The following is a 26,549-nucleotide window of genomic DNA, read 5'->3' as shown; positions in this document are numbered from 1 at the left end:
AGTAACTGTACCATGAATGAGATTTTATTGATTAAGGATGGATCTTGAACTGAGGCACTGAAAAAATTGCTGTCAAATGATGAACATACACTGGATGTTACTTCTGAAAGACAGCAGTAAATTTGAGTGGTTTACTCGTGATCCTTTTCTTTAAACTGAAATGTAGAACGTAACTGTTGGGAGGGTGTTTGACAACAGGGGTATCATAGCTGAGTTATGTTGTTTTTCTCACCAGGAACACCAAGTGTCTGTTGCTGGCTGAGATCAGCAACTTCAGCTCAAACCACAGAGCAAACTGAGGACATTCACAGCCTGTATAACTCACTCATACAAACAGAAATACATCCGCTCAGGTCATTCACTTCACATTCATAATTTTATACTTCTAAATTAGGGCGGTACGATGGCACAGTGGTCAGCACTGCTGCCTTGCAGCGCCAGGGACCCAGGTTTGATTCCAGGCTTGGGTGACGGTCTGTGTGGAGTCTGCACGTTCTCCCCGTGTCTGCGTGGGTTTCCACCGGGTGCTCCAGTTTCCTCTCACAGTCTAAATGATGTGCTGGTTTGGTGAATTGGCCATGCTAAATTCTCTCTTAGTGTACCCGAACAGGCGCCAGAGTGTGGCGACTAGGGGATTTTCACAGTAACTTCATTGCAGTGTTACTGTAAGCCTACTTTTGACATTAAGAAATAAACTTAAAAAGTAGATATCTATTTCTATACTTACAAGACATAAAACAATTGAAATCAGTTGAAAAGCTGCAAAGAAAGGAACATTGGAGGTTGAACTGGGTGTTCAATTCAAATCAGGAGTTGCACAACTAATTGCGTCTATCCTGTTCCTCCAGAGCTAGTTCATTTTAATACAGATCATTGAAATTTGCTGCAGGTAATTTCTACAGTTGTTATTTGATGGACCTCGTGTAACTGATGAAAATTGCAAAGGGCATTTCAAAGCTTAAAGAAACAGCAAAGAGAACCACACAGTCATCCATCAAGCAGTTAATGCAGAGTAGGTACGACACCAAGAAACATAATGGTACTCACAAGACTTTTGCTTTCCCTGAAGATGGGTGGTGGAAACATCGGGGGTGGAGGAGGGGTCAGAAGGCAACACTTATTAATGCTTCTCTTTTTGTGCTCCACGGGCGCCAGTGCTGCATGACAAAGGAAACACAATCAAGGCATCATCTTTCTGTTGTTATCAGTGCAGCTCAACATTTCCATTTTAAGAATTAACTACTCAAGAATTGGAGCAAAGCAATGTATTGATCCTAAAGAGTTCCTACTCAATATTTTTCTTTTAGGCAAAGTTTCTTAATATTGCAGCATAAATCTTAAAGCTGATCTTGCATTGACTGGCAGATGGTGACACTAAGGCCCGATTTTACCATTGCGTTGCGCCCATTTTTGGGCGTGAGAACTTGGTAAAGTCGGGCATGAGGCGAACAGCGCAATCCGCGCCCACGTCCACTCAGATTCCCACTTTCCCAAGGCACGAAAATGGCCACGGTCAGGACCGCCTGTGACATCAATTTAAATGCATTTGCATGCATTTAAATTGACTTAATGAGCTGGATGCCCAATCTTACCTGCATTTCCCCCTTTATCATCGCATTCACCCATCCAGATTCAGCGCGAAACAGACATGCTCAGCATATGCTCTGGTTTGGGGGGGGGGGGGGGGGGGAGGTGGGAGAGAGAAGGGAGACCCGATCATTCCCTGGTGGGGGGGCGGTTGGTAGGGAAGCCAAGTCATTCTATGGTGGCGGGGGGGGGGGGGGGGGGGGGGGGGGGGAGAGGAGGAGGGCCAGATAGCTCTCTGGCCCGATCATTCTCTAATGGGGAGTGAGGGGGGGGGGGGGGGGAGGCCAGATGGATCTCTGGTTGGGAGGCGGGGTAGAGAGGCAGGGGCGGCAGGAGAACCGCAGCCACTCTGCAGGCGATCGGTGGGGGGAAGGGGGGGTCCGCTGCCACTCTGTGGGCTATCGGTAGGGGAGGAAGGGGGGCAGGGGGTTAGCGATCGGTCTGGGTAGCGGGGGATGGGTGGACAAGGGGGACAGTTATGTTGTGGGGGTGGGGCGATGTCTGTGGGGGCCATTGCTCCTGGGCCACTTTATTCACTTCTTGTGGCCCGGGAGCGATGTGATGGGAGCGTTCTTCAAATTTTTTTTCACTGCGCATGCGCAGTTGAAGGCTCCGATTGGAGCAGCAGCGTTTCGGGCGCGATAAGCCCCGCCCACAGCGCAATTCAGACTCGTGACTTTTTTTTCAGGCTGAGTGTGTTTGGGGCAGCCTGAGAACAGGTTTCCAAGTCGGATCTGAATTGCGGCCAGATTCAGCACTTAAAAATGGTAAAATCGCCCCTTAAGAGTTAAAATCGCAAACTAGGCAGAACTAAAATTCTACAGGATAATACTGATTCATGGTAAATCGTGGATTTATCAGTTAATCCAAATGCTCAATTTCATTTTGCAGTAAAATTGACATTTTAAATTGACTCACAATTAATTTTCATTTTGAATATAGAGAGACATTCTTTTTGCCAAAGTGTTTTAATTATGCTTGCAGCACCCTTTGAAGAAATATGAAGTGGGGATAAGCTGCAGCAGGTAAGTTGTCATGGGGTGTTGTCCACTTAACATAACTGCAGGGAACATAACTGGTAGAAATCTAACTCTTTGCCACTGTTAGACAGCATTATCATAGAAGAAATCATAGAAATCCTACAGTGCAGGAAGAGGCCATTCGGCCCATCGAGTCTGCACCGACCACAATCCCACCCAGGCCCTACCCCCATATCCCTACATATTTTTACCCGCTAATCCCTCTAACCTACACACCTCAGGACACTAAGGGGCAATTTTACAATGGCCAATCAACCTAACCCGCACATCTTTGGACTGTGGGAGGAAACCGGAGCACCCGGAGGAAACCCACGCAGACACGAGGAGAATGCGCAAACTCCACACAGACAGTGACCCGAGCCGGGAATCGAACCCAGGTCCCTGGAGCTGTGAAGCAGCATTAAAGGCTTCTATCTTCACAGTAGTATAAGCAAGGAACTACGTGAACATAAAAATATAAAAATTGGAGCATGAATAAGCCATTCAGCCCATCAAGCTTGCTCCACCATTCAATAAGATAATGACTGATCTAATAGTGGCTTTAACTCCACTTTTCTGCCCTGCACTCCCCTCCGCCTCTCAACACCTGCCCCACCCCCCTGCCCTCCCCACCAAATCACTTGACTAAATCTGTGTGTGTATATATGTAGATATATAATTAATAGATGTTGACAGACAGATATCTCTCTATCTGTAACTCAATTAAATATGTACCTCAATCACATTAAAGAATTCACACAGACAGCCCACCAGGAAATTATAATCTCTAGAATCAAATCACTTTTCAAATTTTTTACAAAGGGCAAAATAAAGATTGAACATAAACATGGGGTGAAGGTAGAGGTAGAAATATCATGAAAAATCTTTCAAAATATTATTTAAAACATTAGTTTATAAAAATCTAATAATTAATCTTAATAGTGACACAACGCAAACATAAAATTATTATTTTTTCTTGGCCAGATCAGTTACACTGATATATTTGTATGGCTTTCCTCTGGAAATGTAATTCTAAAGCATTTATTTTCACTGCAGTATTTTTCTTCTTAGGTACCATATAAATAATTATTGTCAGAGCCCAACAGCTATTATGGACGTATATATGTCTTGAATAGATCAGCATCACAAAATCATAGAATAGCGTAGCACAGAAAGAGACCATTCAGCCTATTGACTCTGTGCTGGGTCTTCTGAAGAGCAATCCAGGTAGTCCCACACCCTGGTTCCTTTCCCTACAGTGTTTTTTTTCCTTCAAGTCTTCAACCAGTTCCATTTTGACAGCTGCTATTCACCCCATTAGGCAGTGCATTGCAAATCTAAATCAATCACTGCATAAAAAGTACTTTTTCTCATGTCACTTTTGTCATTTTATCAATTCAGAAACTGAACTGGACTAGCCATATAAATACTGTGGATAAAAGAGCAGGTCAGAAGCTGGGAATCCAGTGGAGTAACTCACCGCCAGACTCCCCAAAGTCTGTCCACCATCTACAAGGCACAAGTCAGGAGTGTGATGGAATAAATATTCTCCACTTGCTTGGATGAGTGCAGCTCCAACAGCACTCAAGCTTGACACCATCCAGGACAGAGCAGCCCATTTGATTGCTCCCTTTCCACAAACATTCACCCCTCCGCCACTGGCAGCCATGCATACCATCTGAAAAATGCACTGCACAACCTCACCAAATCTCCTTATGCAGTACCTTCCAAACCCACAACCACTACCATCTAGAAGGCCAAGGGCAGCAGATACTTGGGAATGTCACCACTGGAAGTTCCCCTTCAAGTCACTGCCCATCCTGACTTGGAAATATGTTGCCATTCCTTCATTGACGCTGGGTCAAAATCCTGGAACTCCCTCCTTAGAAGCACTATGGGTGCACTTACACTTCAAGGACCACAGAGGTTCAAGAAGGCAGCTCACCAACACCTTCCCAAGGGCAACAAAGAATGGGCAATAAATGTTGGCCTAAACAGTGATGCCCATGTCCCATGAATGAATAAAAACAAATCACCTTAAGTCTGTCAGGTTATCAACTCTTCAGCCATTGGAAACACTTGCAATACTTTTACTCTCCCTAAGATCTTCATGACATTAAACATCTCTATCATCTGGTTAGGTGCATTGGCCATGCTAAATTCTCCCTCAGTGTACATGAACAGACATCAGAGTTTGGCAGCTAGGGAATTTTCACAGTAACTTCATAGCAGTGTTAATGTAAGCCTACTTGTGACATTAATAAATAAGTAAACTTTAAACAAATCTCCCATTAGCCCTCTCTCCTGCAAGAGGAAGAACCCTAATTTCCCAATTCTGTCCACATAATTCTAATCCACTCTCGACTGCAGCCGTTCTACTAAATCTCTTTCAAAGCCTTTTCCAAAGACTTTACTCCTTCGTAAAGTATGGGGTTCGGAATTGGACACATTATCCCAGCCGGGGTGAAAGTAATATTTTGTGCAGACTTTGCATGACTTACTGGCTTTGGTACTTTCTGCCTGTGTTTATAAAGTCCATATGTTTTATTAATGTTTTGCTGACCTGTTCTGCTACCCTCAAAGGTTAGTGCAGAAACATCCCAGGTATCTATCTCTATTCTCCCGCACCTTTTAAAATTGTTCCATTTAACTTGTCTCTCTTGATTCTTCTGACTAAATAGTAAATCTACTGCATTGAAAGCAAATGTTACTTTACTGCCAATAATACTTCAATATTACTCTGTTAACAATGCACAAATATTACTGGTGATAATACTTCAATATTACTCTGTTAAACAATGCACAAATAGTATTGACAGTTATACTTCATTATTACTGTTAATGCTTTTATATTACTGGTGATAATAACTTCATTATTACTCTGCTAAACAATGCACAGATATTATTGGCAATAATACTTCATTTGTAGTCTGGTAAACATTGCCTTTATATTACTGGTGATAATACTTCATTATTACTCTGTTAAACAATGCATATATATTACTGGCGATAACAAGTCATTATTACTTTGCTAAACAATGCACAAATACTACTGCCAATAATACTTCATTATTTCTCTGTTAAACAATGCATATATATTACGGCGATAACACTTCATTATTACACTGTTAAACAATACACATTTATTACTGGCAATAATACTTCAATATTACTCTGCTAAACAATGCACATATTGTACTGCTGTATAAATGTTATTTTGTTTGCATTCTTTGCTATAAACCTATTCTCCTTACATCCCCATCTGTGTTAGATGCATGTTTTTCAGAAGTAGGTTGCCAATAACATCACCTTGGAATTTTATGGATTAAGCAATACAGAGTGTGATACCTGATGTTAACCAAACTGCCAGAAAGTCCTACACCACGAATGAGTGTTGAAAGGTTTTTAACTTTAAAATAAAGTGGACTTCACACTCTGAACCTTGGATATATGATTACAAGGACCGTGTAGAACATCTGTTGCATAATGCTCCCCATGGTGTTCTAACTAATTGCATTCTTTGACAAATCACTTCTGAGTCGCTCTGCTCAGTAACTCCAACCAACCAAAACATGCTGAGGACCATCTGAGTTCGGCGTTCCCATAGCAACATCCGCAAACAATTAGAAATAGTTCCCCATAAATTCCCGCTGGCTGAACACAGTTATTTCAGGAGAGCTGACTGAATATGTGATATGGAGGGAGCCAGCTGATGTTTACCCTGCACCTCCCCCCCCCCCCCCAACTTCACATCCGATTGGAGTCCGATGGCAATAAGGAAGAGACCTGAGGGTATTTTTAGAAGGAACATTTACATTTGGACCCTGTTCCCTGTCCTGGTGGACCGACCGAAATAGAATGAACGCGGGCAGCTTACAACATTAGTAAATATCGGCAATCTTTTCACATCCTGATCCGGGTCAAGTCGTTAATCTACTGGGATAAGATTTAAGAGAGATCTTACAGCGGAGTCCCCCCAGATCTGTCAGCTTCCCTCCTTTACACACATTGCCGACTGACAAACATTTTATACTGAGCACCAAGCAGAGGAGGAATGGGAGAGAGAGAGAGGGAGAGAGCACTCCATCTGTTAATACCTGCTTGTAATGGAAAAGCGTTCTCCAAGAAGGTGGATTCAGCCAACACATGGTAGACAGAGAGCTGGAGGAACAGCCCGAAGGTGATGGGGAACATCCCGGCTCGGCTGCAATTCAAACTTCACGCTGGCGTCGCTGTTGCCTTTAGGGGAAGAATGACAAACATTTCCCATTAAATCTTCTCCTTACCGCCCGCCGGCTATATTTAAACTCAAAGCACATCAGCTGCTTTTACAACACAAGCCCCACCGCGGATATTAGACACTGGCATCGTCCATTACCGCCAGAAGGTGATGAATGTAGTGAACCATCAGACAGTGTGGAGATGTAAACACACACACAGTGTGACCACGGTTCTCACTCAGGACCTTTCTCTAAACTCCATAGGCGCTTTTGAAATTACCAACAGCAATAGTTTGAATACTTAAAGCCTTTTAAATCAGTGTGACAAGTAGGCTTACATTAACACTGCAATTAAGTTACTGTGAAAATCCCCGAGTCGCCACACTCCAGCGCCTGTTTGAGTACACTGAGGGAGAATTTAGCATGGTCGATGCACCTAACCTGCACGGCTTTCAGACTGTAGGAGGAAACCGGAGCACCTGGAGGAAACCCATGCAGACATGGAGAGAATGTGCAAACTCCGGACAGACAGTGACCCAAGCCGGGAATCAAACCTGGGTCCCTGGCACTATGAGGCAGCAGTGCTAACCACTGTGCCACCATGATGACCATTCCAATTATATTATCTCCCCTCACTTTCCATCTTCTTCAGGTGGCCATGAATTATTTTAATATGTTCGCATTAAATAAAATCCTGGTCATCTGAGCAAATACGGAACAAATTCACGTGTGAGTGCCCTCACCTTTAGAAGGAAATAAGCAAATTTGAAACCAGAAGCGATGTTACTCACAAAAATAAATTCTTCAAACGCAAGTAAACACCACCCTCTTAAACCTAATCCTCAAAAAGATACCACCATCCCTGAAGGCAGCTCACTAAAGCCACCTCTCCTATCAATACCAACCGAGATCAAGATTTAGTCCCTCCCAACGCCAATAAAGGTACAGACCCTACTAATCCTTCCCTTAATAAAAATATCCCTATCACACCAACAACACCGCTCCATTCAATCCAACCCCCAAAACACAAAGCCACATTTATCCTCTGGGGTGACCATATATCCTGTTTTTGAAGGGACAATCCCATATTTAAGCATATCGTAAATGTCCTGACCTTTTCTTAAGAACAAACTGTCCCATATTTTCAGCCTCCTCATATAACAGCTGATTTTGCCAAATGGCTATACTGTTCCGGAAACAAAAACATGTGTAGTTTTATATTGTTATATGATTCCAAAATGATTTAAGAAATATTTACCATGCAAAAGCATACGTATGTATATATCCACAGTGTCACATCACTCACTATAGTCCATGTACCAAACCAACATTGTATCATTTCGCCACACACTGGAAGAGATGTGTTTAATTACTGCCAAAATGTCACAAACATATGCATGCTCTTTTAATGACCTACAAAAACAAGTTTTTGAAAGGCAGACTTTCTGTAACTGACAGTCAGCTAACTCAGGTTATATGCCAAACAAATGCAGCACGTTTTCAATTACTCAACTTACTCTGCATCTTCAGACAGAAACACACAGGGAGACTGAAAAAGTATTTTCTTTATTCATTCATAGGATGTGGGATTCGCTAGCTAGGCCAGCATTTATTGTCCATCCCTAACCGTCCTTGAGAAAGTTGTGAGCTGCCTTCATGAACTGCTGCGGTCCATATAGTGTAGGCATATCTGCAATGTTGTTAGAAAGGGAGCTCCAGGATTTTGACCCAGCCACAGTGAAGGAACAGGGAAATATTTCCAAGTTAGGATGATGTGTGACCTGGAGGGAAACTTGCAAATAGTGGTGTTGCCATGCACCTGCTGCCCTTGTCTTTCTAGATTCTGGTGGTCATGGGTTTGGATGGTGCTGTCTCAGGAGCCTTGGTGAGTTCCTGCAGTGCTTCTTGTAGATAATACACACTGCTGCTACTGAGCATCAGTATTAGAGCAAGTGGATGTTTAAGGATGGGGTGCCAATCAAGTAGGCTACTTTGTCCTGGATGGTGTCAAGCTTCTTGAGTGTTGTTGGAGCTGCATGCATCCAGGCAAGTACAGAGCATTCCATCATACTCTTAATGTGCCTTGTGGATGGTGGACAGCCCCAGGGGGCAATCTTTACCAGCTCAGCAAGCGGCAAACCGGCAAGATCAGGCGTGAGGGATAAAACAGGGTTCATGCCCGGTTTCTCACCTCTCGTGATGCTACCGGCTCAGATCTGCGTGAGGCTGATTTAAATATTCATGATGCTGCGGGGCGGAACCTAAAGGGACAAGTGGGCTTATGGGGAGGGGTGGGGCATAAAGAGGGATGGTCCAATGACGGGGGGCAGCGCATGGGGAGCTCAATAGGTTAGGGTACTTTGCACCAGGAATCACTGTGGTGGTGATCAGCCAGGGTAAATGGGAGCGTCGATTGGCCAGGCGAGGGGAATCGGGGACGCCGATTTGCTGGAGTGCAGAAATGGTGGTGGCAATCCATTGCGGGGGTGGGGTCATGATCAGGGGGAGCAATCAGTGGCAGGGGGGTGTTGGGATATCCAAGGGGGTTGGGGTGTGTCGGATCTCTCAGTGCACTGTGTACACTTGCAATAGCAATAGCAATAGTAGGGGTGCTATTGCACAGCAATAGCACCCCTACAACGCAGCAGCCAGCTTCCTGGCATGAATAGGTTCTGTCCACTCCCCCTACTGGCGACAATCACAGTTTGCCTAATTTATTTTTCTAAGTGCCATACAATTGCATCTGAACGCTCGCCCAAAATACAGGTGTGATTCTCTCCTGTTTTCACGCTCATTTGATACTTAGAAGTTATTTGCTAAGATGGCCCGCTTAGTCTTTGACCTGCTCTTGTAGCCACAGTATTTATATGGCGAGTCCAGTTCAGTTTCTGGTCAATGGTAACCCGCAGGGTGTTGCTAGTGGGACATTCAGCGATGGTCATGCCATTGAATGTCAAGGGCCAGTGATTAGAATCTCTCTTGTTGGCTATAGTCATGACCTGATACTTGTATGGTGTGAATTTTGCTTGTTACCTGTCATCCCAAGCCTGCATATTGTCCAGGTCTTGCTGCATTTGGACATGGACTGCTTCAGTATCTGAGGAGTCACAAATGGTGTTGAACATTGTGCAATCATCAGCAAGCATCCCCACTACTGACCTTATGATGGAAGGAAAGTCATTGAAATCCAAAATGCAATTGGCCCCAAGAGTTTCAAAGAACAAAGAACAAAGAACAATACAGCACAGGAACAGGCCCTTCGGCCCTCCAAGCCCGTGCCGCTCCCTGGTCCAAACTAGACCATTCTTTTGTATCCCTCCATTCCCACTCCGTTCATATGGCTGTCTAGATAAGTCTTAAACGTTCCCAGTGTGTCCGCCTCCACCACCTTGCCTGGCAGCGCATTCCAGGCCCCCACCACCCTCTGTGTAAAATATGTCCTTCTGATATCTGTGTTAAACCTCCCCCCCTTCATCTTGAACCTGTGACCCCTCGTGAACGTCACCACTGACCTGGGGAAAAGCTTCCCACTGTTCACCCTATCTATGCCTTTCATAATTTTATACACCTCTATTAAGTCTCCCCTCATCCTCCGTCTTTCCAGGGAGAACAACCCCAGTTTACCCAATCTCTCCTCATAACTAAGCCCCTCCATACCAGGCAACATCCTGGTAAACCTCCTCTGTACTCTCTCCAAAGCCTCCACGTCCTTCTGGTAGTGTGGCGACCAGAACAGTATTCCAAATGCGGCCGAACCAACGTTCTATACATCTGCAACATCAGACCCCAACTTTTATACTCTATGTCCCGTCCTATAAAGGCAAGCATGCCATATGCCTTCTTCACCACCTTCTCCACCTGTGATGTCACCTTCAAGGATCTGTGGACTTGCACACCCAGGTCCCTCTGCGTGTCTACACCCTTTATGGTTCTGCCATTTATCGTATAGCTCCTCCCTACATTATTTCTACCAAAATGCGTCACTTCGCATTTATTAGGATTGAACTCCATCTGCCATTTCTTTGCCCAAATTTCCAGCCTATCTATATCCTTCTGTAGCTTCTGACAATGCTCCTCACTATCTGCAAGTCCTGCCAATTTTGTGTCGTCCGCAAACTTACTGATCACCCCAGATCGTTTATATAAATCACAAACAGCAGAGGTCCCAATACAGAGCCCTGCGGAACACCACTAGTCACAGGCCTCCAGCCGGAAAAAGACCCTTCCACTACCACCCTCTGTCTTCTGTGACCAAGCCAGTTCTCCACCCATCTAGCCACCTCCCCCTTTATCCCATGAGATCCAACCTTTTTAACCAGCCTACCATGAGGGACTTTGTCAAACGCTTTACTAAAGTCCATACAGACAACATCCACGGCCCTTCCCTCGTCAACCATTCTGGTCACTTCTTCAAAAAACTCCACCAGGTTAGTGAGGCATGACCTCACTCTCATAAAACCATGCTGACTATCGTTAATGAGTTTATTCCTTTCTAAATGCGCATACATCCTATCTCTAAGAATCTTCTCCAACCCACTTCCCCACCACGGACGTCAAGCTCACCGACCTATAATTACCCGGGTTATCCTTCCTACCCTTCTTAAATAACGGGACCACATTAGCTATCCTCCAATCCTCTGGGACCTCACCTGCGTCCAGTGACGAGATAAAGATTTGCGTCAGAGGCCCAGCGATTTCATCTCTCGTCTCCCTGAGCAGCCTTGGATAGATTCCATCAGGCCCTGGGGATTTGTCAGTCTTTATATTCTCTAACAAACCTAACACTTCCTCCCTTGTAATGGAGATTTTCTCCAACGGTTCAACACTCCCCTCCGAGACACTCCCAGTCAACACATCCCTCTCCTTTGTGAATACCGACGCAAAGTATTCATTTAGGATCTCCCCTACTTCTTTGGGCTCCAAGCATAATTCCCCACTTTTGTCCCTGAGAGGTCCGATTCTTTCCCTGACAACCCTTTTGTTCCTAACGTACGAATAAAATGCCTTGGGATTCTCCTTAATCCTGTCTGCCAAGGACATTTCGTGACCCCTTTTTGCCCTTCTAATTCCCCGTTTGAGTTCTTTCCTACTTTCTTTGTACTCCTCCAGAGCTCCCTCCGTTTTTAGCTGCCTGGACCTAACATATGCCTCTCTTTTTTTTTTGACCAGTCCCTCAATTTCCCTGGTTATCCACGGTTCTCGAATCCTACCCTTCCTTTCCTTCTTTTTTACAGGCACATGCCTGTCCTGCAGCCCTAACAACTGTTCCTTAAAAGACTCCCACATGCCAGATGTGGATTTACCCTCAAACAGCCTCTCCCAATCAAGAGCTGTTAATTTCTGCCTAATCCCACTAAAGTTAGCCTTCCCCCAATTCAACACCTTACCCTTGGGACACCACTCATCCTTTTCCATCACTATCCTAAAGCTAACAGAATTGTGGTCACTATTTGCTACATGTACCCCTACCGAAACTTTGAAGACCTGACCGGGCTCATTCCCCAGTACTAGGTCCAGTATAGCCCCCTCTCTAGTCGGGCTATCTACATATTGTTCCAAAGAACCCTCCTGTACGCATTTTACAAATTCCTCCCCATTCAGAGTCCCAGCTCTCAGCGATTTCCAGTCTATTCCAGGGAAATTGAAGTCTCCCAGGACAACAACCCTATTTTTCCTGCACCTATCCAGTAGCTCCTGACATATCCGTTCTTCCACTTCCCTTGGGCTGTTGGGGGGCCTGTAGTATACCCCCAACATAGTGACTGCGCCCTTCCTGTTTCTAAGCTCCACCCAGAGTGACTCGTTACACGACCCCTCTGAATTGTCCTCCCTCTGCACCGCTGTAATATGCTCTCCAACTAATACTGCTACTCCCCCACCTCTTTTGGCCCCTCCTCTGTCTCGCCTAAAACACTTGTACCCCGGAATATTCAGCTGCCAGTCCTGTCCCTCTTTCAACCAAGTCTCTGTCACCGCAACCACATCCAAATTCCTCGTGAGCATTAAGACCCTACGTTCGTCTGTCTTACCTGCTACGCTCCTTGCATTGAAGTATAAGCACTCCAGACCTCCAGGCCCAGTGAGGTCATCCTCCCCCAGAGTGCTCTTCTTCTTTGCCAGCCTTGTCCCAGCCCCAAGCTCGTCCCCAGCCTCTACACTTGTCGACCTAATATTTTGATCCCCACCCCCCTGCCATACTGGTTTAAACCCCCCCGAACTGCACTAGCAAAACTCCCAGCCAGGATATTCGTGCCCTTCCAACTTAGTTGTGACTCGTCCTTCTTGTACAGGTGCCATCCTCTCCTGAAAACTTCCCATTGATCTAGTTTCGCATAAAGGATAATTGTCTTGTGCTAATCTTTTCTCCAATAAAGATATCACTTCTATTAATTCTAACACCGATAAAAATACTGCCCCATTAATCTTAAATTCAATAAAGATACTGCCCATATTAATCCCAACCTTAATAAAGATATCACAGTTATTTATCCATCCAAATAGAGAACATAAAATAAATGAGCTGGGGTAGACTATAAAGGGCTTTGAGCCTCCTCCACTATTCAATATGGTTGTGGTGCATTTTCTATCTCAACTCCACTTTCCTGCCCAGACTCCCAGAGGGATCCACAATCTGTCCGTCTCAGCCTTGAATATATTCAGTGATGGAGCCTCTGGGTTAGAGTTCCAAAGAAATACAACATTCTGAGTAATGAAAATTCTCATCTCTGTCCTCAATAACTAGCAACTTACCCTGAGACAGTGTCCTCTACATCCGTTCTAGATTCCCCAAGAAGGGGAAACAACCTTTTGGCATCCACCCTGTCAACTCCTCTTCAGAACCTTCTAATTTTCAATGAAATTGCTTCCCATTCTTCTAAAGTCCAGAGAGTATCGGCCCAATTCACTCAGCCTCACATTATAGGGCAACTGTCTTATCCAAGGAACCAATCTAATGAACCTTTGCTGTGCTGGCTCCAAGGCAAGTATATGCTTCCTTAGAAATGGGGACCATAACTGCGCACAGTACACCAAGTGTGGCCTCAGCAATTCTCTATACAATTAGGAAAAGACTTATTATTTTACTTCAACCCCTTTGCAATGAAGGCAAACTTGCCATTTGTCTTCCTAATTGTTGCTGTATCTGCATGCTAACTTTCTATATTTCTTGTGCATGCACATTTAAGTCTCTATGACCATCAAGGCTAAAAGATTAAAATATTAACAGAATACTTTTTTGAAGTATTCTATTTTCTATCGTTACCACAAAAGCAAATTACCTGACACTTCCCAGATTATACACTGTCTGCCACCTTGTTGCTCATTCACTTAACCTGTCAACATCTCCTTACAGATTGCATTCCCACCATGTACTATCAGTGAATTTGGATGCATTACTCTTGCTCTCTTCAACTTAGTTATTGAAATAGATTGTAAATAGCTAAGACCCCAGCATTGATGCTTGTGGCACTCCACCAGTTATAGCCTGACAAGGTGAAAATGCCGCATTTATTCCAACTCACTAAATTCTGTTCATTACCCAATTCTCCATCTGAGCTAATATATTACCCCAAACACAAGCCCTTATTTTGCATATTAACCTTTTACGTGGCACCTAAAAGAATGATTATCTAAGTGTATTCTTAAGACTTCATTAATAACAGATACCAACATTTTCCCAACTATTCACGTTAAGCTAACAGTATGGCCTGTACTTCCCTGCTTTTTCTCTTTTGTTTTGAATTGTGGCGTTATATTTGCTGACTTCCAATCTAATGGGACTATTCTAAAATCTAGGAAATGTAGGTAAATTATAAGCAGTGAACCTACCTATCTCTGCAGCTACTGCTTTTAAAACTCTAGGATGTAGAACATCAGCTCTTCAAGATTTGCTGGCTTTTAGCTCCATGAGTCTTTCTGATACTTTTTCAATGCTGATATCAATTATTTTATGCTCCTCAGTCTTATTAATCTCTTGGTTACGTCCTATTTCAAGATGTAATTTGAGTCATCCATTGTGAAGTCGGATACAAAAAAATTATTTTATCTGCAATATTTTCATCACATGATCATTTTCTGTCTGTGCCTGCAAGGAATCAGGAACTTTAGCGAAAGGCAAAATACTGCAGATGCTGGAATCTGAAACAAAAACAGAAAATGCTGGAAAAACTCAGCAGGACTCACAGCATCTGTGGAGAGAGAATAGAGCCAACATTTCGAGTCAGGGTGACCCTTCCAAAGATATTTTTTAGTCTATTAACCAAATTAACCATAGCCTGCTCTCCTGTCATACCAATGGAATTGGTTTTACTTTTGCTTACAATTCTTATTTTGGACTCAGATTTGTCAGTCTCAAATTTAACATAGAACTCAATTGCTTTTTCTGAGGGGATCTTTTATTTTGAGTTTACTAATTAATCCAGAATCATTGCACAATGCTAGATCTAAAATAATTTCGTCTCAAGTTGGTACCACAAAATATTGTTCTAGTAAGCTGTTCCATAAACAGTCTACAAATTAATCTTCCAGACTACCTTTGCTAACTTAATTTGTCCAGTTTATATGAAGATTAAAGTCCTAATGATTATTACATTGTCTTTGTTATAATCTCCAAGTGTTTCTTGCTTAATGTTCTGTCTAATGGTATAGTGACTATTAGGAGATCCATAAAACATTTCCTCCAGCCTTTGTTATTCCTAATCATCCTTACTGATTCTGCTTCTTGGTACTTTCTTTCAAGATTCTTTCTTCCTACAGTCCTTATGTTATCCTTAATTATTAGGACTACTCCAACTCTTTTCCCTCCTGCCTGCCTTTGTTGGGAGGAATCTTACTGGCCCTTTAGGAGTAAGTTTGGAAGTGGGACAGGGAACAAAATTTGAAAGTTACTTGTTGAACCTGCTCCTCAACACATTCCCCCAAATGACCTGGTCAGAATTGGGGACAAGATAGCAGGATCCAAGCCACTCAGCAATGATGGGTAGGCAATTGGGATCAGTTAATTGTCAATTCAACAGCATATGGAGAACTTGTAAGCAGCCCAAAGCCCCCCCCCCCCCCCCCCCCCCACAGGCCACCTCTCCCTTGTGGTGTCAGCCCCCTGGCAAGTGAGCAGAGCCTTGTTAAATTTAAGGCTGAAGGCCTCACAGGTAGAAAATGGCAAGGCTGCCGTCTGTCCATATGTGGAGTTGCCGGCGTTGGACTGGGGTAAACACAGTAAGGAGTCTAACAACACCAGGTTAAAGTCCAACAGGTTTATTTGGTAGGAAACGCCACTAGCTTTCGGAGCGCTGCTCCTTCGTCAGGTGAGTGGGAGATAAACAAAAGAACAAAGAAAATTACAGCACAGGAACAGGCCCTTCGGCCCTCCAAGCCTGCACCGACCATGCTGCCTGACTTAACTAAAACCCCCGACCCTTCCAAGGACCATATCCCTCTATTCCCATCCTATTCATGTACTTGTCAAGACGCCCCTTAAAAGTCACTACCATATCTGCTTCCACTACCTCCCCCGGCAATGAGTTCCAGGCACCCACTACTCCTTGTGTAAAAAATCTGCCTCGATCTGCTCATAAACAGCAAACAGTGCATATAAAGACACAAGCTCAATTTACAGAATAATGAAGAATGATTGGAATGTGAGTCTTTACAGCTAATCAAGTCTTAAAGGTACAGACAATGTGAGTGGAGAGAATATTAAGCACAGGTTAAAGAGATGTGTATTGTCTCCAGACAGGACAGCCAGTGAGATTTTGCAAGTCCAAGCAAGTTGTGGGGGTTACAGATAGTGTGACATAAACCCAAGATCCCGGTTGAGGCCGTCCTCATGTGTGCGGAACCTGGCTATCAGTCTCTGCTCAGCGACTCTGCGCTGTCGTGTGTCGTGAAGGCCGCCTCGGAGAACGCTTACCCAAATATCAGAGGCTGAATGCCCGTGACCGCTGAAGTGCTCCCCAATAGGAAGAGAACAGTCTTGCCTGGTGATTGTCGAGCGGTGTTCATTCACCCGTTGTCGTACTACCCAGCCTTCAGGAGAACAGTGACCACGACACCACACAACCCTGCCACAGCAACCGCTGCAAGACGTGCCGGATCATTGACACAGATGCCATCATCTCACATGAGAACACTATCCACCAGGTACACGGTACATACTCTTGCAACTCGGCCAACGTTGTCTACCTGATATGCCGCAGGAAAGGATGTCCCGAGGCATGGTACATTGGGGAAACCATGCAGACGCAACGACAACAGATGAATGAACACTGCTCAACAATCACCAGGCAAGACTGTTCTCTTCCTGTTGGGGAGCACTACAGCGGTCATGGGCATTCGGTGTCTGATATTCGGGTAAGCGTTCTCCAAGGCGGCCTTCACGACACACGACAGCGCAGAGTCGCTGAGCAGAGACTGATTGCCAGGTTCCGCACACATGAGGACAGCCTCAACCGGGATCTTGGGTTTATGTCACACTATCTGTAACCCCCACAACTTGCCTGGACTTGCAAAATCTCACTGGCTGTCCTGTCTGGAGTCAATACACATCTCTTTAACCTGTGCTTAATGCTCTTTCCACTCACATTGTCTGTACCTTTAAGACTTGATTAGCTGTAAAGACTCGCATTCCAATCATTATTCATTATTCTGTAAATTGAGTTTGTGTCTTTATATGCCCTGTTTGCTGTTTATGAGCAGATCTCCCACTCACCTGACGAAGGAGCAGCGCTCCGAAAGCTAGTGGCGTTTGCTACCAAATAAACCTTTTGGACTTTAACCTGGTGTGGTTAGACTCCTTACTGTGTCTGTCCATATCACAGCAATGCCATTCAGTGAAGAAATTGTGGAGGCAGATGTCACCCACCGATGGTCATATGCCATGAACCTTGTATCCATGACAGTAATGGTGACTGCAGTTCCTCCCCTACCACACCATAATTCAGTGCTCCCACTGGTTTCACAGCGGTGGGGGTGGGGGGGAGGGGAATGGGTACAATTTAACCTGCCTCTGCCACAGGTATCCACCCACTGTCCTTCACAGGTCAGCAAACACAGCCTTTTATTTGCCACCTCCCTAAAAAGATTCCCTCATCAGCACATCTGAATGATCCTGATACCTACATATGTTCTAATTGTGTATCCTGGAATATCCATTTCCCACCTTGAAGCCTTGTATTTGTCATGGTAATTACTGTCAACTATGTATCTCTACTTACGTCACTAAATCATTTATCTTCTTACATGCATTCAGATGAAGAGCCTTTAATTTTATTATTTTGCCAGCATTATCTGCATAGACCTTATCCATGCATTGTTATTGTTGAACTCTTTTCCCCTTCCTGTCCCATTCAGCCTGTCTTTACCCAAATTGCTGCACTGCACAATTGCCTTGACCTTTCTGTTTGAATTTCTATATCAAATTCACTTGACAGTGAATTCCCACTTCTTTTATTTGGAGCCCTATCCATACCTCTAGCTATATGATTTGCCAAGATGTTGGTGCCAGTCCAGTTTAAGTGGAATTCATCCTAAGGGAATGGTTCCTTCTTTCCCCAATACCGGTGTTCCAAATAATGGAACCCCTTCTTCCCACACCACACTTTGAGCCACATGTTTAATTCTCTAAGCTGTTTGATCCCATATCACTTGGCATGTGGCTCAGGTAATGATCTAAAGGTGACTGCCTATGTGCTTCTGCCTTTTCATTTGTATCCTAACTGCTCAAACTCTCTCAGCAGAATATCATTCCTAGTTCTGCCTATGTAGCTGGTTCCTACATGGACCACATCAACTGAATCCACCTCCTCCCACTCCAAATTCACCTTCAGCCTTCAGGAAATGTATTTAACTCTGGCATGGGCAGACAGCAAAACCTTTGGAACTCTCAGTCACATCAGCAGAGAACAATATCTCTTCACCAGACTACACTATCCCCTTTCACCACCTCACTCCCTTTCACTCCCAGGCTTCCTGCACCATCGTACTGTGCACCCTTTGCCTTAATCTCAATAATGATACTGCCCCTTTTAATCCTAAATCCAATGAAACTCACTCTGCTATTAATCACAGCTCCATTAAAGATACTGCAGCTATTAATCCTTTCTAAAAAATGCCCCATTAACCCTCGCACCAATAAATAATCCTTCCCATTAAGCCTAACCACAATAGAGATGTTGCCCCTAATAATTTTGGCCCCAAAAAAGATATCATCCCTATTAATCCCAACCCAAATAAATATATTGTTTTCCTAATCCTAAAATAAGTAATGATGCCTCTTAATCCTAAACCCTAAAAATTGTGCTCCTATTAATTCCTAACTGTGATAGAGATAATACTCAAATTAATTTTTTTTAAAAGTTATGAGTCATCACTAAAAACTAATTTGGTTCACCAGAGTCCTTTAGGGAAGGGAATTTGCTGCCATTATCTAATCTGGTCTACAAGTGACTCCATAACCTCTTAATTGCCCTCCAAAATGGCCCAGATTATTACAGAGAAGTCCTGGCATCAATTTAGGCACCATAAACAACAAATGAACACCAGCCCAATCAAACCTACAAAGTCCTTAGTATCATATGGGGGCTTGTGCCAAAATTGGCAGAGTTGTCCTACATAGTCATACACACCAAATCATACCCTCCATCACCGTCCTTGGGCATGCCCTGTCCTACCAGCAGATCAGACCACCAAAGGTGGTATGTATATAAAGGGGGCATAAATTGGGAACAGAAACTGTCAGGGAAAGGCACTAATGGAAAGTGGAACTTTTTCAAGGAACAAATACTGGGTGTCCTTGATAGGTATGTCCCTGTCAGGCAAGGAGGAAATGGCCGAGTGAGGGAATCATGGTTCACGAAAGCGGTGGAATGTCTTGTGAAAAGGAAGAGGGAAGCTTATGTAGGGATGAGGAAACAAGGTTCAGATGGCTCGATTGAGGGTTACAAGTTAGCAAGGAATGAGCTGAAAAGGGGGCTTAGGAGAGCTAGGAGGGGACATGAGAAGTCCTTGGCGGGTCGGATCAAGGAAAACCCCAAGGCTTTTTATTCTTATGTGAGGAATAAAAGAATGACCAGGGTGAGGTTAGGGCCGGTCAAGGACAGTAGTGGGAACTTGTGTATGGAGTCAGTAGAGATAGGCGAGGTGATGAATGAATACTTTTCTTCAGTGTTCACCAAGGAGAGGGGCCATGTTTTTGAGGAAGAGACGGTGTTACAGGCTAATAGGCTGGAGGAAATAGATGTTCGGAGGGAGGATGTCCTGGCAGTTTTGAATAAACTGAAGGTCGATAAGTCCCCTGGGCCTGATGAAATATATCCTAGGATTCTTTGGGAGGCAAGGGATGAGATTGCAGAGCCTTTGGCTTTGATCTTTGGGTCCTCGCTGTCCACGGGGATGGTGCCAGAGGACTGGAGAGTGGCGAATGTTGTTCCTCTGTTTAAGAAAGGGAATAGAAATTACCCTGGTAATTATAGACCGGTTAGTCTTACTTCGGTGGTTGGTAAATTGATGGAAAAGGTCCTTAGGGATGGGATTTACGACCATTTAGAAAGATGCGGATTAATCCGGGATAGTCAGCACGGATTCGTGAAGGGCAAGTTGTGCCTCACAAATTTGATTGAATTTTTTGAGGAGGTAACTAAGTGTGTTGATGAAGGTAGGGCAGTTGATGTCATATACATGGATTTTAGTAAGGCATTTGATAAGGTCCCCCATGGTCGGCTTATGATGAAAGTGAGGAGGTGTGGGATAGAGGGAAAGTTGGCCGATTGGATAGGTAACTGGCTGTCTGATCGAAGACAGAGGGTGGTGGTGGATGGAAAATTTTCGGATTGGAGGCAGGTTGCTAGCGGAGTGCCGCAGGGATCAGTGCTTGGTCCTCTGCTCTTTGTGATTTTTATTAATGACTTAGAGGAAATCATAGAAATCATAGAAACCCTACAGTACAGAAAGAGGCCATTCGGCCCATCGAGTCTGCACCGACCACAATCCCACCCAGGCCCTACCCCCATATCCCTACATATTTTACCCACTAATCCCTCTAACCTACGCATCTCAGGACACTAAGGGGCAATTTTAGCATGGCCAATCAACTTAACCCGCACATCTTTGGACTGTGGGAGGAAACCGGAGCACCCGGAGGAAACCCACGCAGACACGAGGAGAATGTGCAAACTCCACACAGACAGTGACCCAAGCCGGGAATCGAACCCAGGTCCCTGGAGCTGCGAAGCAGCAGTGCTAACCACTGTGCTACCGTGCCGCCCTGAGGAGGGGGCTGAAGGGTGGATCAGTAAATTTGCTGATGACACCAAGATTGGTGGAGTAGTGGATGAGGTGGAGGGCTGTTGTAGGCTGCAAAGAGACATAGATAGGATGCAAAGCTGGGCTGAAAAATGGCAAATGGAGTTTAACCCTGATAAATGTGAGGTGATTCATTTTGGTAGGACTAATTTAAATGTGGATTACAGGGTCAAAGGTAGGGTTCTGAAGACTGTGGAGGAACAGAGAGACCTTGGGGTCCATATCCACAGATCTCTAAAGGTTGCCACTCAAGTGGATAGAGCTGTGAAGAAGGCCTATAGTGTGTTAGCTTTTATTAACAGGGGGTTGGAGTTTAAGAGCCGTTGGGTTATGCTGCAACTGTACAGGACCTTGGTGAGACCACATTTGGCATATTGTGTGCAGTTCTGGTCACCTCACTATAAGAAGGATGTGGAAGTGCTGGAAAGAGTGCAGAGGAGATTTACCAGGATGCTGCCTGGTTTGGAGGGTAGGTCTTATGAGGAAAGGTTGAGGGAGCTAGGGCTGTTCTCTCTGGAGCGGAGGAGGCTGAGGGGAGACTTAATAGAGGTTTATAAAATGATGAAGGGGATAGATAGAGTGAACGTTCAAAGACTATTTCCTCGGGTGGATGGAGCTATTACAAGGGGGCATAACTATAGGGTTCATGGTGGGAGATATAGGAAGGATATCAGAGGTAGGTTCTTTACGCAGAGAGTGGTTGGGGTGTGGAATGGACTGCCTGCAGTGATAGTGGAGTCAGACACTTTAGGAACATTTAAGCGGTTATTGGATAGGCACATGGAGCACACCAGGATGATAGGGAGTGGGATAACTTGATCTTGGTTTCAGATAAAGCTCGGCACAACATCGTGGGTCGAAGGGCCTGTTCTGTGCTGTACTGTTCTATACTGTTCTATGTTCTATATTCAGAGAGAGTGCTTCTGGGAGTTCTCAATGTTGACTCCGGATCCCATTGACCTCATGGCATTAAGTCCAATATGGGCAAGGAGACCTCCTGCTAGCTGTCACCTACCGACCTCCCTCAGCGGGTGAATCAGTAGTCTTTCATGTTGAATACCACTTGGAAGAAGCAAGACACAGAATATTCTCTAGGTGACGATTTCAATGTCTAATACTATGATTGGCTCTGTGGTACCACTACTGACTGAGTTCTGAAGAATACATCTATCAGACTGCACCTTCGACAGCTGGTGGGAGAGCAAACTAGAGAGAAAAGCCTTAAAACTTATTTAAACTTACCCCCAATCTACCTATCATAGATGCATCTGAACATGCCAGCATTGGTAGGAGAGAACACCTCACAATCCTTTTGAATAACTACCCTCCACTCACTGCATTTTGCTGGCGAAATCATGCTTTTATCAGAAGAAGGCAGTGTAGCTTTGGTCATGAGTTCTGTTTGTTGCAGACTCTTGTTTGTTTTATAAATAAACTTTGGGCCACAACATTCCAAGACAGAATGGGGATGATTGGGTAATAAGCTCAAAGTGCTCCTGGAAACTGCTATACTTCAATAAGTCAAAGGCATTCTATGCACTCGAACTGTACTATCAATAAAAGTAACACAAAGTGAGGACAGATTGCTTTAAAAGTGAATTAAATGACTGCGTTGAGAATGCTTTGGAACATCGTTCAATTGCAAATGTGCAGATTCTTCTTATCCTCTGTCATGTTGTGTGGCATGACCACTATGCTATGTGGCAAAGATTCAGAACAGATCTAGCAACTCAAAACTGGGCATTCATGAGGTGCTGTGGGGCCATCAGCAACAGCAGAACTGTATTCAACCACAATCTGTAATCTCATGGTCCAGTATAGCCCTGACTCCACCATTCCCATCAAGCTAGTGGTTCAGCCCTGCTTCAATGAGGAATGTAGGTAAGCATGCCAGGAGCAGTACCAGGGATACCTAATAATGAGGTGCCAGCTGGTGAAGCTGCAACACAGGACGACTTGCATCCCAAACAATGAAAGCAGCATGAGCTAAGTGATCCCACAACCATTGGTCAAATTAAATGGTGAATTGTGGCAGACAATTAAACAATTAACTGGAGGAGGAAGCTCCAAAAACATCCCTGCTCTCAATGATGTGGGGGCCCAGCATGTTGGTGCAACAGACAAGACTGACGCATTTACTACCATCTTCATCCACAAGTGCTGAGTGGATGATCCATCTTGGCCTTCTCTTGAAGTCTCAAACATCACAGATGCTAGTCTTTAGCCAATTCGATTCACTCCACATCATATTAAGGACTGCCTTAAAGCACCAGATACAGCAAAAAAACTTTGGGCCCTGCCTGAATCCAGGCTGTACTACTGAAGGTTTTTGCTCTAGAACTAGCCACACCCATTTCCAAGCAGCTTCAGGACAGATACACTCACATCTACCAGTCAAAATGGAAAATTTCCAAGGTTAAGTCCTGCCCACAAATCCAGTACGGCCAATTACTGCCCCATCAATCATCAGTAAAGTGATGAAAAGGGTCATCAACAATTGCTTATCAATAGCCTGCTCACCAATACACAGTTTGGATTCTGCCAGGGTCACTCAGCACTTGACCTCAAGCCTGAGTCCAAACATGGACATAAAGAATTGAATGTTAGAGTGACTGCCCTTGACATAAAGCAGCATTTGACTGAGTGTGGCATCAAGAATCCCGAGCAAGATTGATGTCAATGGGAATCAAGGTGAAACTCTTCATTGTTTAGAGTCATACCTGGCAAAAATTAAGAATGTTTGTTCAATCATCTCAGCCTCAGGACATCATTGAGGGTAGTGTCCTAGACCCAACCATCTTCAGCTGCTTCATCAATGACCTTCCCTCCAAAATAATGTTAGAAATGGGGATGGTTGCTGATGATTGCACAATGTTCAGGAACATTCACAACTCCTCACATACTGAAGTAGTCAATACCCGCATGGAGCAAATAGTGGAGACCCATGTCTGGATTGGTTCCCACCTCATTTCCACACTGGGAGTCTTTCCTAGGTGTGGCTTTGGAAGTGGATCAATTGCCCATTCCATGAAGGAAGCATCTCAATATGATAGTTAAAATCCCAATTAGGATGATTTCACAATGTCCATGGTATTTGCTCCCACCTCCCGTGCATGGAGGGCACCATCTCCTTGGAGGGCACCATCTCCCTCTGGCAGGCCAAATGACCATCAGAACCCAAGGCTTCATGTTGCAAACAAGGGGCTGCTTTCAGGCAAGGTCACTCTCGGAGCAAAAACAGACCCAGTGGGCTAAGGGGTTTCTGATCTGTCCCGATTAACCTATCAGTCTAGATCCTGGTTATTTGATGACTGATGTGCAAGCCAGTGAGAGCACCTCTATGTTTTTGTTTAATTCATTCATGGGATTTGGGTGTCACTGGCTAGGCTGGCATTTATTGCCCATCCTCTAATTATCCATTCTCTAATTGCCCTTAAAGAAGTTTAAGTTTATTTATTAGTGTCACAAGTAGGCTTACATTAACACTGCAATGAAGTTACTGTGAAAATCCCCTAGTCGCCACACTCCGGCATCTGTTCGGGTACTGAGAGAGAATTTAGCATGGCAAATGCACCTAACCTGCACGTCTTTCAGAATGTGGCAGGAAACTGGAGCACCCGGAGGAAACCCACACAGACACGAGGAGAACGGGGAGAACGTGCAAACTCCACATAGACAGTGATCCAAGCTGGGAATCAAACCTGAGTCCCTGGCGCTTTGAGGCAGCAGTGCTAACCACTGTGCCACTGTACTGCCATAAAGGCAACTTTGTTCTGCCCGTGGTGTTTCTGACCTGCATCAGGGTGCTGAGAGGCTCCACTGACAGCTATTACCATGAACATTGTGAAATCACCCCAGCTGGGATTTTAACTATCATAATGAGGTGCTTCCTTCATGGAGTGGACAATTGATCCACTTCTAAAGCCACAACTAGGAAAGACCCCCAGTGTGAGAATGAGATGGGGACTCTAGACGTGGGTCCCCACTATTTGCTGCATGTGGGCATGGACTGTCTCAGCATGTGAGGAGTTGTAAATGTTCCTGAACAATCATCCCCATTTCCAACCTTATTCTGGAGGGAAGATCATTGATGAAGCCAAAATAACCCCACCTATCTTAATCTAATGCCAATAAATAGCCCTGGATTAATTTCATAGCAATAACTATACCTCGTCTGTTATTCCTAATCTCAAAGGTACTTCCCAATTCATTCCAACCACAATAAAAACACTAAAATAAAAGCAAAATACTGCGGATGTGGAATTTGAAACAAAAACAGAAAATGCTGGAAAATCTCAGCAGGTCTGACAGCATCTGTAGAGAGAGAATAGAGCCAACGTTTCGAATCTGGATGACTCTTCATCAGAGCTCTGGCTCTATTCTCTCCCCACAGATGTTGTCAGATCTGCAGAGATTTTCCAGCATTTACAATAAAGACACTTCTGTAAATCCTATAACCCAATGAAGGAACATCCCCATCAATTCCAAACCAAAGATCTCTATGAATCCTAACTCCATTAAAAGTGCCACTTCTATTAATCCCAAATCCACTAGACGCCACCCTTAATAATCGCAAACCCAATTTAAATACCGCCCCATTCATCATAATCCAATAAAGAGAGTCTATTCATTTTGACGTTAGAGGGACGGGAACTACAAGCCCTGCTGCTTTTGATTTTCCGAAATGCTGCGAATTACTGATCGAATAAGACACCCATTAGCTTCGTTTTTTGCTCAGTCTTAAAGAGATTCACATAAAATGATCGTACGCAGAAACATCTGAACTGTTCGCTGCTGGAGCCATCCGCTCTCTTGTAGAATGAGGAATTTTTAATGACTTGGGGCAATTTGGGGGATTGTAATCCTCATTGTAAAACATAAGCTTCAACCAAGTTACAGCGATCGAGTTGGGGCTGGTCACAAACGTAAATAAAACAAAGTCTCATTAAAATTAGGATCTTATATCACTGAGGGTGGAATATAACTCTCTCGCTTACCTTTTTAGACCTTTCAATTCTGCAAAGTCAATCCTAAAGCCCCTCTTCTGGTGATCCCATTGCTCTGACCACACATTCAAACCTCAACGTGATGCTGCAGCCGAGCGAGGCTGCTTTCAATAAAAATGCCAAGATTCCCCTCTCCAGGTAATCGGCAGAATACCCGGTGCGTTTTTCATATCTTTGATCTCAGCGTGTAACGCCTGATTTGAAAAAAAGATATTCTTCTTGTAGCCAGAGAATGGGATGCGATGTTTAAAATACCCAAGTGGGCTGCTGGAGCCCCCCTCAGGAAGCTGAGAGCGGCTAAGTGGCAGCGAGGAGGCGCTCACCTTCTGCAGAGCACATTGAATCCCCCCACTGGCTGCCAGTCCACACACACCATCCCGAGGCGCTTCTTCACAGAGTTCAAATCACATGGAGCCAATCTA

At 44.4% G+C, this 26,549-nt stretch overlaps 1 protein-coding gene across 1 annotated transcript in view; it reads right to left on the bottom strand.

Moving 5' to 3' along the window:
* Positions 1 to 26,207, bottom strand: part of colq (collagen-like tail subunit (single strand of homotrimer) of asymmetric acetylcholinesterase) — a 108,063-nt gene extending 81,856 nt beyond the window's left edge. The window contains exons 1-3 of the mRNA XM_078228356.1: positions 26,119 to 26,207; positions 6,704 to 6,845; positions 1,048 to 1,157 (exon numbers count right to left, since the gene is read on the bottom strand). Of these exons, the coding sequence (XP_078084482.1) occupies positions 1,048 to 1,157; positions 6,704 to 6,800 (207 nt within the window). The 5' untranslated portion in view covers positions 6,801 to 6,845; positions 26,119 to 26,207. The remainder of the gene's footprint in view (positions 1 to 1,047; positions 1,158 to 6,703; positions 6,846 to 26,118) is intronic.
* Positions 26,208 to 26,549: the final 342 nt, after the last annotated feature.

Source organism: Mustelus asterias, chromosome 2 (genome assembly GCF_964213995.1).
Source record: "Mustelus asterias chromosome 2, sMusAst1.hap1.1, whole genome shotgun sequence".
NCBI lineage: Eukaryota > Metazoa > Chordata > Chondrichthyes > Carcharhiniformes > Triakidae > Mustelus > Mustelus asterias.
This window is presented reverse-complemented; position numbering and strand designations above follow the sequence as displayed.